The sequence below is a fragment of the Sceloporus undulatus genome, chromosome 3 (genome assembly GCF_019175285.1).
Source record: "Sceloporus undulatus isolate JIND9_A2432 ecotype Alabama chromosome 3, SceUnd_v1.1, whole genome shotgun sequence".
NCBI classification, from domain to species: Eukaryota; Metazoa; Chordata; class Lepidosauria; order Squamata; family Phrynosomatidae; genus Sceloporus; species Sceloporus undulatus.
Genome location: NC_056524.1, coordinates 103,981,914 through 103,993,525, shown reverse-complemented (window position 1 = coordinate 103,993,525; position 11,612 = coordinate 103,981,914). Strand labels below are relative to the sequence as shown.

The 11,612-nt window shown below is 41.5% G+C and overlaps 1 protein-coding gene across 7 annotated transcripts in view; it reads left to right on the top strand.

The window, feature by feature from the left end:
* The first annotated feature begins 878 nt into the window (after positions 1 to 878).
* Positions 879 to 11,612, top strand: part of TGFBRAP1 (transforming growth factor beta receptor associated protein 1) — a 28,807-nt gene continuing 18,073 nt past the window's right edge. Inside the window, exons 1-3 of one of the 7 annotated variants that reach the window (XM_042457193.1) lie at positions 879 to 951; positions 6,295 to 6,999; positions 9,013 to 9,207. In XM_042457193.1, coding sequence (XP_042313127.1) covers positions 906 to 951; positions 6,295 to 6,999; positions 9,013 to 9,207 — 946 coding nt within the window. In that variant the 5' untranslated portion in view covers positions 879 to 905. Of the gene's footprint in view, positions 952 to 1,256; positions 1,436 to 6,294; positions 7,000 to 9,012; positions 9,208 to 11,612 lie in introns of those variants that run through there. The other 6 variants (XM_042457196.1, XM_042457194.1, XM_042457198.1 and 3 more) reach the window with 6 other exon arrangements.

The following is an 11,612-nucleotide window of genomic DNA, read 5'->3' as shown; positions in this document are numbered from 1 at the left end:
TTGAACTACCATGGCTCTGTTCTACAGAATCCTATGATTTGTGCTTTCGTGAGGCACCAGCACTCTTTGGAGAGAAGGCTAAAGACTCTGTAAAACTACAAATCCTAGGAGTCCATAGATTGGAGCTACAGCACTTAAAGCAGTGTCCAACTGCATTATTTCTGCAGCATATATGTAGTGGTTTGAACGTTGGATTACGATTCTGTAGACCAGGGTTCACTCCCTAGCATGGCCATGATACCCACTTGGGCAAGTCGCATGTTCTCAGCTTCAGAGGAAGGCAATGGCAAAACTTCTCTGAGCAAATCTTGCTAAGAAAACCCCATGATAGGGTTGCCATAAGTCAGAAGCAACTTGAAGGCACACAATGCACCTTACAGTAAGGTTTCAATCACAATGCGGTAGTAATTGAAAACATGGATACTGACTTGCTTCAAAATAAGAAAACAGAGGCCTCAGACTGGGCATGTGTTCAGGAATACAACACCCCAGTGGTGCCATTAAGCACTAAATAAATTAAGGATACATTCTGGTGTGCATACAGGGTGATCATACACCCTCTGTTTCCAGGACATGTCTTACATTTCAACCTTCTGGTTGAAATTTCAAACATCCTCCATTTTGAGCATGACTAAGAAGCATGAATTTAATATTTATACTAGTGTTTTTTGGCTTTTATTTTGTGACATCCTCAATTTTTCTTGAATGGCTTACATTTTACGGTGCCTTGTCCTCCTTTGTGGCTAGGACATCTGGCCACCCTGTGTGAGCAGTACACACTTTTCAGCTGCGTCCTCACTGCAGAGTTAAAGCGGTTTGACACCACTTTGACTGCCATGACTCTATCTTCCAGAATTTGGGGGGAGGTTTGTACTTTGGCGAGGGCCCAGGGCTCTCTGACCAGGATGGCCAGATGTCCGAACTGCAAAGGAGGAGAAAGCACCGCAAAATGTAGGACACTAACAAACAAAAGCTGAAAACACTCCTAGAAATATAAACCCATGCTTCTTAGTGATGATGCTCAAAATGGAGGGCATTTGGGAATCCCTCCTGGACAGGAGGCTGAAATGCCCTGGGAGGAAAGATCCCCCAAAGGACCAAACCCCAGGGCTGCTCTATGGCCATGGCAGCCCAAGTGCTATGGCGCTGCTGCCTCATGACTTTGCCCTGGGGGCTTCTGAGCAGCTGGCTCTTTCTTTATGGACCTCCTTCCTTCCTTCCTCCCATCAGCCAGCGGGAGGAGCCTCTCCTCGGCCTGCCTTGTGACCGGAAAGGCCGGGGAGCCGCCGCTGCCGCCTCGACGAAGCCGAGGACGAAGCCGGGGTCTCGCGTGAGGGGCAGCGCCGGGGCTGGAGGGCCGTGAGCGGGCAGAAGCGAGAAGAGGGGCCGGCTGGGGTAGGCCTCGGCCCTGGTGGGTGGGGAGGTAGGTAAGCAGGTTACATATTCATGCATATGGCTGGGTGGGTGATTGAGTGGCTTAGGCTGCATCTACACTGGAGAATTAACCCGGTTTGGCAGCGCTGTAACTGTGTCTTGGCTCAAGGCTATGGAATTCTGGGAGTTGGAGTTTATTGTGGGACCCACAACCACAACACACACGAACACACACTCCAAGGTGGAAGGGGTGGGCGTGGTGGTGGTCTCCTGCACTGCAGGAGTCATTAATGCGCATTGATACTGCTTTTGAATGCTGTAGCTGCATCCTAGGCTCTCCTGGGATTTGTAGTTCCTTTTTCTAAAAACAAGGTCTTTGTTTTCTCTGCCCAAGGCACGTCCTCCTTTTCCAGGACCTGCCCTCCATTTCCAGCCTTCTGTCCGGGAGAGGTTGCAAAAATGCTCCACCCCATTTTGAGCATGACTAAAAAGCATAGGTTTGTATTTCTAGGAGTGTCTGTAGCTTAGGGTGACCAGAGGTCCTCCTTTTTGGGGCCATTTTGTGGTGCCTCACCAAACTACAAATCCCAGGATTCTAGGATAAAGCCGTCACAGCCCAAAGTGGAGGTTGTTGTTGTTGTTGTGTGCCTTCAAGCCGTTTCCAACTTATGGCAACCCTAAGGTAAACCTATGATGGGGTTTTCTTGGCAAGAGTTCTTCAGAAGGGGTTGCCATGGCCATCCTCTGCGGTTGAGAGTGTGTGACTTGCCCAAAGTCACCCAGTGGGTTTTCGTAGCCAAGCTAGGATTCGAACCTAGTCTCCAGAGTCATAGTTCAATGTTCAAACTGCTACACTACACTAGCTCCCTAACATGGGGTAAAACTGTGTTATTTCTATAATGCAGATGCAATCCCTGGTTTCCTGGGCCCAGCCTGGTATTCTGATAGAGGAGGGAAGGAGTCTCCTTTTTTGGAGGTTTTAAAGGCTGGATAGCCATCTGTTGGGGATGTTTGTTCCTGTGTGGCAGAATAGGGTTGGATTGATTGGCCCTTGGGGTCTCTTCCAACTATGATTCTAAGGCCCCATACAGACAGGCCAAAATAAAGCTGCTTCAGGTCACTTTGGAGGTATGCTGTTTAAATGATGCATGCATCCTAAGAGGCCGGAAGCTGCACTAAAGCTCCGCTTCAGTCCTTAGGACTGGAACGTGGCTTCCGGACTCTTAAGATGCATGCATCATTTAAACAGCATACCTCCAAAGTGACCCGAAGCAGCTTTATTTTGGCCTGTCTGTATGGGGCCTATCAGGATGGAGAAGACTGGTTTCTTGTGGTGGGGTTGGTAAGCAAAGGCATGTCCTGTGAATGGTCTTTTCATTGATCCTGTGACTGGTCTTTCAGTGGAGTGCAGAGGCAGGGGGAAGCTCACCTCTGTGGGAGAAAGGGGTGCTGTGGGTTAGACTGCAGCCCTTGCCAAGTGCCTCCCTGGGTATTTGGAAGACTGTGATGTGGAGACATCCTAGGCTGCTTCTGAAGATGAAGGATGCATTTACACTGTAGAAATAATGCAGTTTGATACAATTTTAGCACCACTTTGCTGAATCCTGGAATTTCTAGTTTTCTGAGGCACCAGTGCTTTTTGGCAGAGAAGGCTGAAGACCCTGAAAAAAATACAAACCCCAGGATTCCCCAGGATGGAGCTGTGGCACCTAAAGTGTGGTCAAACTGCATTACAGTAGGCATGCCACATTTGTGGCTTTGACTTTTGCAGATTTGATTATTTGCGGACTTGATTAATATGTTCTGTCTAGGAATCTCTTAAGTCCTCCAGCACAATTCTGCTGGAAGTTGATCATTGAGTTGTGCTGGAGAACCTAGAAGATCCGAGAGAAAACACTTCTCTAGGCACTTGTAGGTCCTCCAGTATGATTTTATGATCCAAACCACTGGCAGATGTTGACCATAGAGTTGCACTGGAGGACCTGGAGATTCCTAGATGGGTGTTCTGTTAGGTAAAAAGAATAATGTTGTGTGTTTATTTTTTCATTTGCTTCTTTCCCACATTCACGGAGGTCCTTCATTCCTAACCCCAGCAAATGTGGAGGGACCTTACTATATAGCTACAGTGCAGATGCACCTAAAGAGTCGATATTTGTTTGTTTCATGCCTTCAGGTCATTTCTGACTCTATCCCATGGTTTTCTTGCTGAGATTTTTCAGGGTGGGCAAGTCACACACTCCCTCTAAGGCTGAGAGTGTGTGACTTGCCCAAGGCTGCACAGCAGGTTGGACAGGTCATATACGTGACTATGGATCTTATACTCCCATTTCTAGTGCTTGTTGAGGCGCCAATTTTCATTTGGGGAAAGTTTGCTGTTTGGTGTTGTTGTTGTTATGTGTCTCCAAGTCATTTTTGACTTTGGTGACCCTAAGGCCTTCATAGGGTTTTCTTGGCAAGTTTCTTCAGAGGGGGTTTGCCATTGCCATCCTCTGAGACCGAGAGAGTGTGACTTGCCCAAGGTCACCCAGTTGGTTTTTATGCTCAAGCATAAAAAATCCACTGCAATTGAACCCTGATCTCTATAGTTGTAGTCCAATACTCAGAGCACTGCAAAAAACATGGAATGCAATGAAATGAAAAATTTCATCCTACTTGGAATGAAAAATACCACCATTTTGTTTGTTTGTTTGAAAAGCCTGGGAAATAGAAAGCAGTCTTGAAAACTCTGATAGTAGGTCAAGTTAGAAAGTCAAGGTATTCACAACAGTCTTTATTGCTGTTACTTTCTAACAGATGATAAACAGCAATGTCGTAAATCAGTGATGTGTCATAATGAGCTTTTGTCAAATCAACAACACCTTTTAAAAAAATATATGGTGTACCCTTTAAATTAAGGAACATGCTGCAGTTTCATTCTGATTAATAGGAATGCTTACTGAAGAAACAAATGTGTTGAATTTCACAATTGCAGTTTAACCACTTTGTTATTAGTGTGTGCATATATGTGGTAACATTTAGTTGTTCTGCTTTTTTTTTACATACAAGTAACCAACCCTTGATATATAGATAAGTAATACTAAGAATATTATGTATTTTACACATGCTCCAGGTAGTTAAACATTATCAAGAATCCTGACAAAACCCTGTCAATATTGTCTCAGAACTAAAACTATGTGGGTTGTGACTAAAATAAAAGACTAAAAGAAAGGCTTGTAGTTTGGGTGAAATTTGAATTGCCCATTTCTTGAGTCTCACTGCTACACCAACTCTTTATGTGTGTATATGTCTGATTTAAAAACCGAGGAAGTTTTGATCCTTTACTTGTGTGTGCATTTCTAATGTGAATAAGAATAGTATAATTTGATTATTGCAGTGAAACTAATATTTTAAAAAGAAACTTGTTTAAGCATTGAGCACTACAGTCTACATGGATTTAAGAATATAATTTAAAATGTACATTCTAACCCTATTAATGCAAATCTAAATGGGAGCAAATCACTGGACTTTCCCCCCCCCCAAGTAAGAATTGCTTTCTGAAAGTGTTTTATTTGATTGTCATGAGTGTTTGGCAGTTGCTAAAGAAAATGGTTAAAATTACCAAAGTTTAAACCAATATTCTTTCTAAACAGACTGCAGTCCTGAGATTATTAAGCCTTATTGAACATAGTGGGACTTACAGTACCTCTGAGCACACATGTGTAGGATTGCACTGTGAAAAACTTGTTAAATATCTAATATATGGTTATTGTGAACATGCATTCAATGAATACTGCCATTTGTTTATCATGTTGGTAAATAATAAGACGGGTTCAGCTTGACCAAGGCCACAGGATGCTTCACAACCAAGGAATAAACATGGTGTTCTTCCCACTCTATGGCATACTACCTGTAAAAGCTACTTCTTATATTATTCATGTTTCATATAGGGTAGATATTCTAGTTCACATCAGTGTGTATGGTTAAATAGGGATGTGATTCATTTCTGTTACACTGGTATGTTTTGAGTCCTGTGGCTGATGATATCAGATTACATATCACACCAAAGCACTACTGGGTCACCTCATGCCTGCTCCTGATTCTTTGGACTGAGCTCTGAAAAGCAAGGCCTTATATATTGAATTGGTTGAAGACTGAGACCCTTAGTAGATGTCACACAATTTTAAAAAATGGTGGCCAACGGTGGGTCTTTTCAATGGTGGCACCCATCCTTTGGAAAACTCTCCCTGCATGTGAACTGAGAAGCAGAAACTGGACACTTCTTTAAAGTGCTGTTATTTGCACAGAGCAAAGTTGTCTTTTTCTCACTTTATTTGTATATTAGCTGTTGCATGGATTGTCCATGTCATCGTATTCCCCATTTCTACATATGGTTGTGAAAGTTGGACAGTGAAAAAGGCTGATAGGAAGAAAATCAACTCATTTGAGATGTAGTGCTGGAGAAGAGTTCTGAGAATAGTTCTGAAAATACCATGGACTGCTAAAAAGATCAATGGATGTCCTAGAGCAAATCAGGCATGAACGCTCCCTGGAAGCAAAGATGACTAGAGGCTTGTATATTTTGGCCATATCATGAGAACACATAGCTCACAATTAAAAACAATAATGCTTGGTAAAGTGGAGGGAATAGGAGAAGAAGAAGATGGATAGATTCAATCAGGGAAGACTACAAGACCTGAGCAGGGCAGTTGAGGATAGGATGATTTGGAGGTCTCTCATTCATATGTCAAAGACGACAAAGTTTGCTAACAACAAATATTCTTAATTATTTAATCTGTTTTAGGATTGTTTTGAATTGTCTTTTATTCACTGCCCTTTAGGAAATACAAATGATCTAAGTATGTAAACTTAATTTTACCTGCTTAATTTATTATCTCTTTGGCATGGGTGTGACTAAAAATGCTACCTCTCTTGTTTGTTTAGCAGGGCAGCTGGAAAACGCAATGAGTGTCAAGGCTTTCAAGCTTGTCCCCGCAGTTGAGCGGGAAATGCTGATGGGTGACAAAGCTCGGATCAATATCGAATGCATTGAATGCTGTGGAAGGAACCTCTACATTGGCACCAATGATGGGTCGATCTGCCACTTCCTCTTGGAAGAAAAAAATTCACCAGCAGAAAAAGCAGCTTTTTCCGTCACCAAACAGCTGCAGAAATACTTAAGTTTTCGGAAGGCCGTGGGGGAGTTGAAAGCAGCTTCAGCTCTTAATCGCCTTCTAGTGCTTTGTGACAATACTATAACGTTGATGAACATGATGAACCTGGAACCCATTCCTACAGGGGCTCGAATCAAAGGAGCTTTGACATTCACCCTGAATGAGAACCCCGTGAACGGGGACCCATTCTGTGTTGAGGTTTGTATTGTTTCTGTCAAACGAAGGACCATTCAGCTGTTCTTGGTTTATGAAGACAAAGTCCAGATTGTGAAGGAAGTTTCCACTCAGGAACAGCCTTGTGCTGTGGCTATAGATGGTCACTATTTATGCCTTGCTCTGACCACCCAGTATATTATACTGAATTACAACACTGGAGTCTCCCAGGATCTGTTTCCATACTCTAGTGAAGAAAGACGGCCAATTGTGAAAAGGATAGGCAGACAAGAGTTCCTGTTGGCAGGACCTGGAGGACTAGGTAAGGTCGCAGTGAATGTTACATCCTCATTTGAAAGATTTTTGCCTTGTCTGTATGTAAGCTTTTTTTCAAGGGTCCAGCAAAGCTTGCTCTTGTCAAAGGTGAACACACTCGTTTGCCTAATTGTATTTATTTATTCTCTGTTTTTTCTTAATTTATTACTTCTTTTCTGTAAAATCACTGATATAGAGTGGAGTAACTCAGACAATAAAAACAATATAATATAAAGAAAAATATCATAAAAGTTTTAAAAACAAGAACACCGTTTAAAAAAATTGAAGGCACTAAGTGAAAAGGGCAATGCTCTGGTAAATCCTTACATACTGCCAATTCCATAATATCCTGTTTCTGCAAAACAGACTAGGATTTCACAGGAGGATGGCATGCAGACAATAAATAAATAAATAACAGTGTTAAAGGTGAAATTTAAAAGCAAGTTCTTAGAATGGTGTGCATAGAAAGTTGAAGTCAAAGCCAATGTCCATTAATACCTGTGATGTTTGTGTTTCTATATCATATACAGTAGTGGGTGAGTTAGTTTGTACTTACAGTTATTCTCCTCCTGTAGAGCAAATGTACCTTTCAAAGTGGTCAACAACAATCACAATATCATTAAAAAAAATGAAAAGCTCACAGTTGAACTATGTAAACATTGGTTGCCTCATGAAATAGCAGCTCGCTAGAGCAAAAAAGCCTAATCAGTTTTATAGAGATGAAAACTGATCTAGACTGCAATCTGGTTCTGAAAACTAATGCTGTTTAGAGCCTGATCCTTTGTAACATTAGGTGTGTTCAAGCTCATTTAAAGAAATGCTTGTATGCATCTGGGGAGGATTTTGGGGGCAATTTCCCCCCATAATCATGCAAATCAAAAACAAATTGGGGGTTCAGGGATCTTTTTGGGGCTGGTGGACAGCTCCAAGGGCCGCAGAAAAGGCAGCATGATACCACACTCCAGTTTAATTAAAGCTTTCCTTCTAATGCAGAAATGTGTTAAAATGGTACTGTTTGTTAAAAGGTAAAGGTAGTCCCTTGACATGAATGTCTAGTCGTAACCGACTGTAGGGGGTGGTGTTCATCTCTGTTACTAAGCTGAAGAGCCAGTGTTGTCCAAGGACTGCTCCAGTGGTCACGTGGCCAGCATGACTGCACTGAACACTGTTACATTCACACCGAAGTGGTACTTATTTATCTACTTGGATTTGCATGCTTTCAAACTGCTAGGTTGGCAGAAGTTGGGACTAGTGACAGGAGGTCACCCCATCATGCAGCACTCGGGCCTTGAACTGCCAACCTTCTGATCATCAGAATTGGTGTCTTAACCACTAAGCCACCGTACTTTTTGTTAATTTTTTGGAATTCTTTTCGTATGCTATAGAAAGAAGGTTGTCTTTGTAAAACTCCCATTCATAATCATTTTAAAAAATCTTTGGGAATGAAAAGCAGCCTCTTATTCACTGGGTGTTTTCAAACATAAAATGCATAAAGGATCTTCAGCTATCTCTGAATTTGGAAGAGTAACCCATTTGTAAACAGGCTTGTTAACAAGGTGAGAGCCATTGTTATCACCAGTGAGTAGGAAACTTTGCTATAAGATGGCTGCTAGCCAAGCAGACCCTTATTTCTTAGAGGGAAGGAATGTAAAGTGCTGTTAGTCATGCTAATTAAATGGATCATATTTCAAATAAGTTCTATTGAATCTTGCTTCTGCAGAAAATTGCTTAGGATAGTACTCATGATGTCTAAGGTCAGAATATAAATTTATATTGAAACTTCCTGATGGTAGAAAAGTGGAGCAGGCTATCTTGGAAGGTAGTGAAGGTATTGAAGATTGGGCAGTAGGAGGCAGTTGCTTCAGAGAGTGGCAAATTGTTAATTTATTATTGTTGTTGGTTTGTTTGTTTTTACTCCCAGGGCATGGGTTTTACTTCATACAGTGTGAAATACAGGCAGTCAACTAGTTAGTTGATCATTTTTTCTTCCCTTATATTCCCTTTCTTTCTTTTTTTCCAGGTATGTTTGCCACTGTTGATGGTATTTCCCAGCGTGCCCCTGTCCACTGGTCAGAAAATGTGATTGGTGCTGCTCTCTGTTTTCCTTATGTGGTTGCTTTGGATGAAGAGTTCATTACTGTACACAGTATGTTGGACCAGCAGCAAAAACAGACACTGCCCTTTAAGGATGGTCATATTCTACAAGACTTTGAAGGTACTGATAGGTTGATCTTGGATCTTGTTGTTTATTAGTGACATTTGTATCCTGCCTTTCCTCTGGCTTATATATGTGTGTGCATTTATGCACCACCACCACCCCCCTCTCTCTCTCTCTCTCTCTCTCTCTCTCTCACACACACACACACAATAAATAATTGCTTTGGAGAAAATGTAAATGCTCCCCAATGCAAACAGGAGCTGCCAAAAAATTTACTGTTCAGCTACTTTTCCTTAACATTTCTCATTTGAAAAGTGTGCATTGCATCAACCTAAGAACAGGATCATAGAATTGCAAGAGACCCCCAGGGCCATCCAGTCCAGCTCCCTACCATGCAGGAATACACAGTCAAAGCACCCCCGACAGATGACCAGCCTCTGTTTACAAACCTCCAAAGAGGGAGATTCAACCACATTTTGAAGAATGTGTTCCAATGTCAAACCGCTCTTCCTATCAGGAAGTTCTTCCTAATGTTGAGATGAAATCTTTTTTTCCTGTAGTTTGAAGCCATAGTTCATACTTTAATAGCCTAATAACCACACTGCTTCAGTCTGAGTGCATTCAACAGACATATTCCTTTGGATTGAATGCCTTTATTGCATAAGCTCAATAATACAGATGGTGGTCTGAGCTGAGGGAAACCCAGACTCTGTGCACATAAGAAATTGTGTGAATATACATATTCTGTGCACATAAGAAATTGTGTGAATATACATATTTTCAGTGCATGAGATGCTTGTTCATAGAATTTGGCAGACATAAAATATGCACAACAGCAATGAGGATTAGGAGTTAAAGTCTAAGGCACTGGTCAGCACAGTGCATCTGAAGACTGCTTTTACCTTTAATGGTCCATGTTCCTCACTCCTGGATGCTTCCATGTGTAGTGGCTTTCAGCAAAAATGGAGTGCAGGGCCTCCAATGCCACCAACTGGAAATGTAATACAGGGGTACCCCGGGTTACGAAATTAATTCGTTCCGCCGCCGCTTTCGTAACCCGAAAATCTTCGTAAGGCGAAAAAGCCATAGGCGCTAATGGGGAAAAGCCGCGATTTCGTGCGAAATAGCGCCGAAAAGCACCAAAAATTTTTTCGTAACCCGAAATAACCTTCGTAACCCGGAACAGTTTTTTTAAATGGATTTTTTTCGTAACCCGGAAATTTCGTAAGGCGGCGCATTCGTATCCCGGGGTACCACTGTAGAAGCTACTTCCACAAACATTTTTAAAATTATTTTATTTTATTTTCCTTCCCTCCTTTTCTTTTCTTTGGTTTTGTGGCCTGCAGAGAATACCAGAGGCCAGAAATTGGGTCTCTGGTCTTTCCTCAGTTGCTTTCTCTGGTATAAATCTTAGGGATGGAATACAGTCAGCCTTCCTTATCCACAAATTTTCTATCTATGGATTCAAGAATTCACGGCTTGAAAATATTCCAAAAAAGTATAAATTCCAAATAGCAAACCTGGATTTTCCATTTTATATAAGGGACACCATTTTACAATCCCATTGTATTTAATGGGACTTGAGCATCCACAATCAAACCCCAGTGGATAACAAGGGCCCACTGTAACTGTTAGCTTCTCAAGGGTAGAAGGACCTAATTTTATACTGGAAGACTTGCCCTTAGTACATTCTTTTATCATTCATTGGACAAATCTCGCCAAGTCCAGAAGCGTGTATTTTAAACACTATTAATACATACTGTGAAATCTTGTTTGCAAATATTGCTGGCATTCTGTTAGTGCAAAATGCAAAGGAGGTTTACAGTTGAATATTTAAGAAAACAAAAATAATGATCACCTGTGATTTATATAACCTTAAAGTAAACGATGAAGACATTGAAATAATTTAAGATCTTCCATTCCTTGACTCAGTCATTAGAATGGAATTTGCAGTCAAGAAGTCAGAAGACTAGGACTTGGAAGGGCCACTGTTAAGGAACTAAACAAGATCCTGAAGTGTGCAGCTATATAATTGAATACTAAAATTAGGATTGTCTACACCACCATTTCTCATTTCGGTGTATGGTTGAGAAAGTTGGACAGAGAAGAAAGCTGATAGGAAGAAAATCAGCTCATTTGAAATATGGTCATGGAAGGGTTTGGTATTACTTTTCTGGCACGATGATGATTCTGCTAGCCTGGAGATAGTCCTTTTTTGAGTGGAAGAGGCCTTCAGCTAACTGATGCAGCCTTTAGATGTGTGCATTTGCTGCCACAGCCAACAAATCCTTCATAGGTTCAGAAGGAAGCAGTACTTGTAATAGAAAATTGAGATAAATGGGAAGTCTTGCAAATGCACTTTATGAAATTGTTGTTTGAACTAACTGTTCCATGAAAAGGCAGCATATAAATTGTAAACATAAGTGGAAAACATAAGCAAATCTGAACTTTCATTTCCTCAA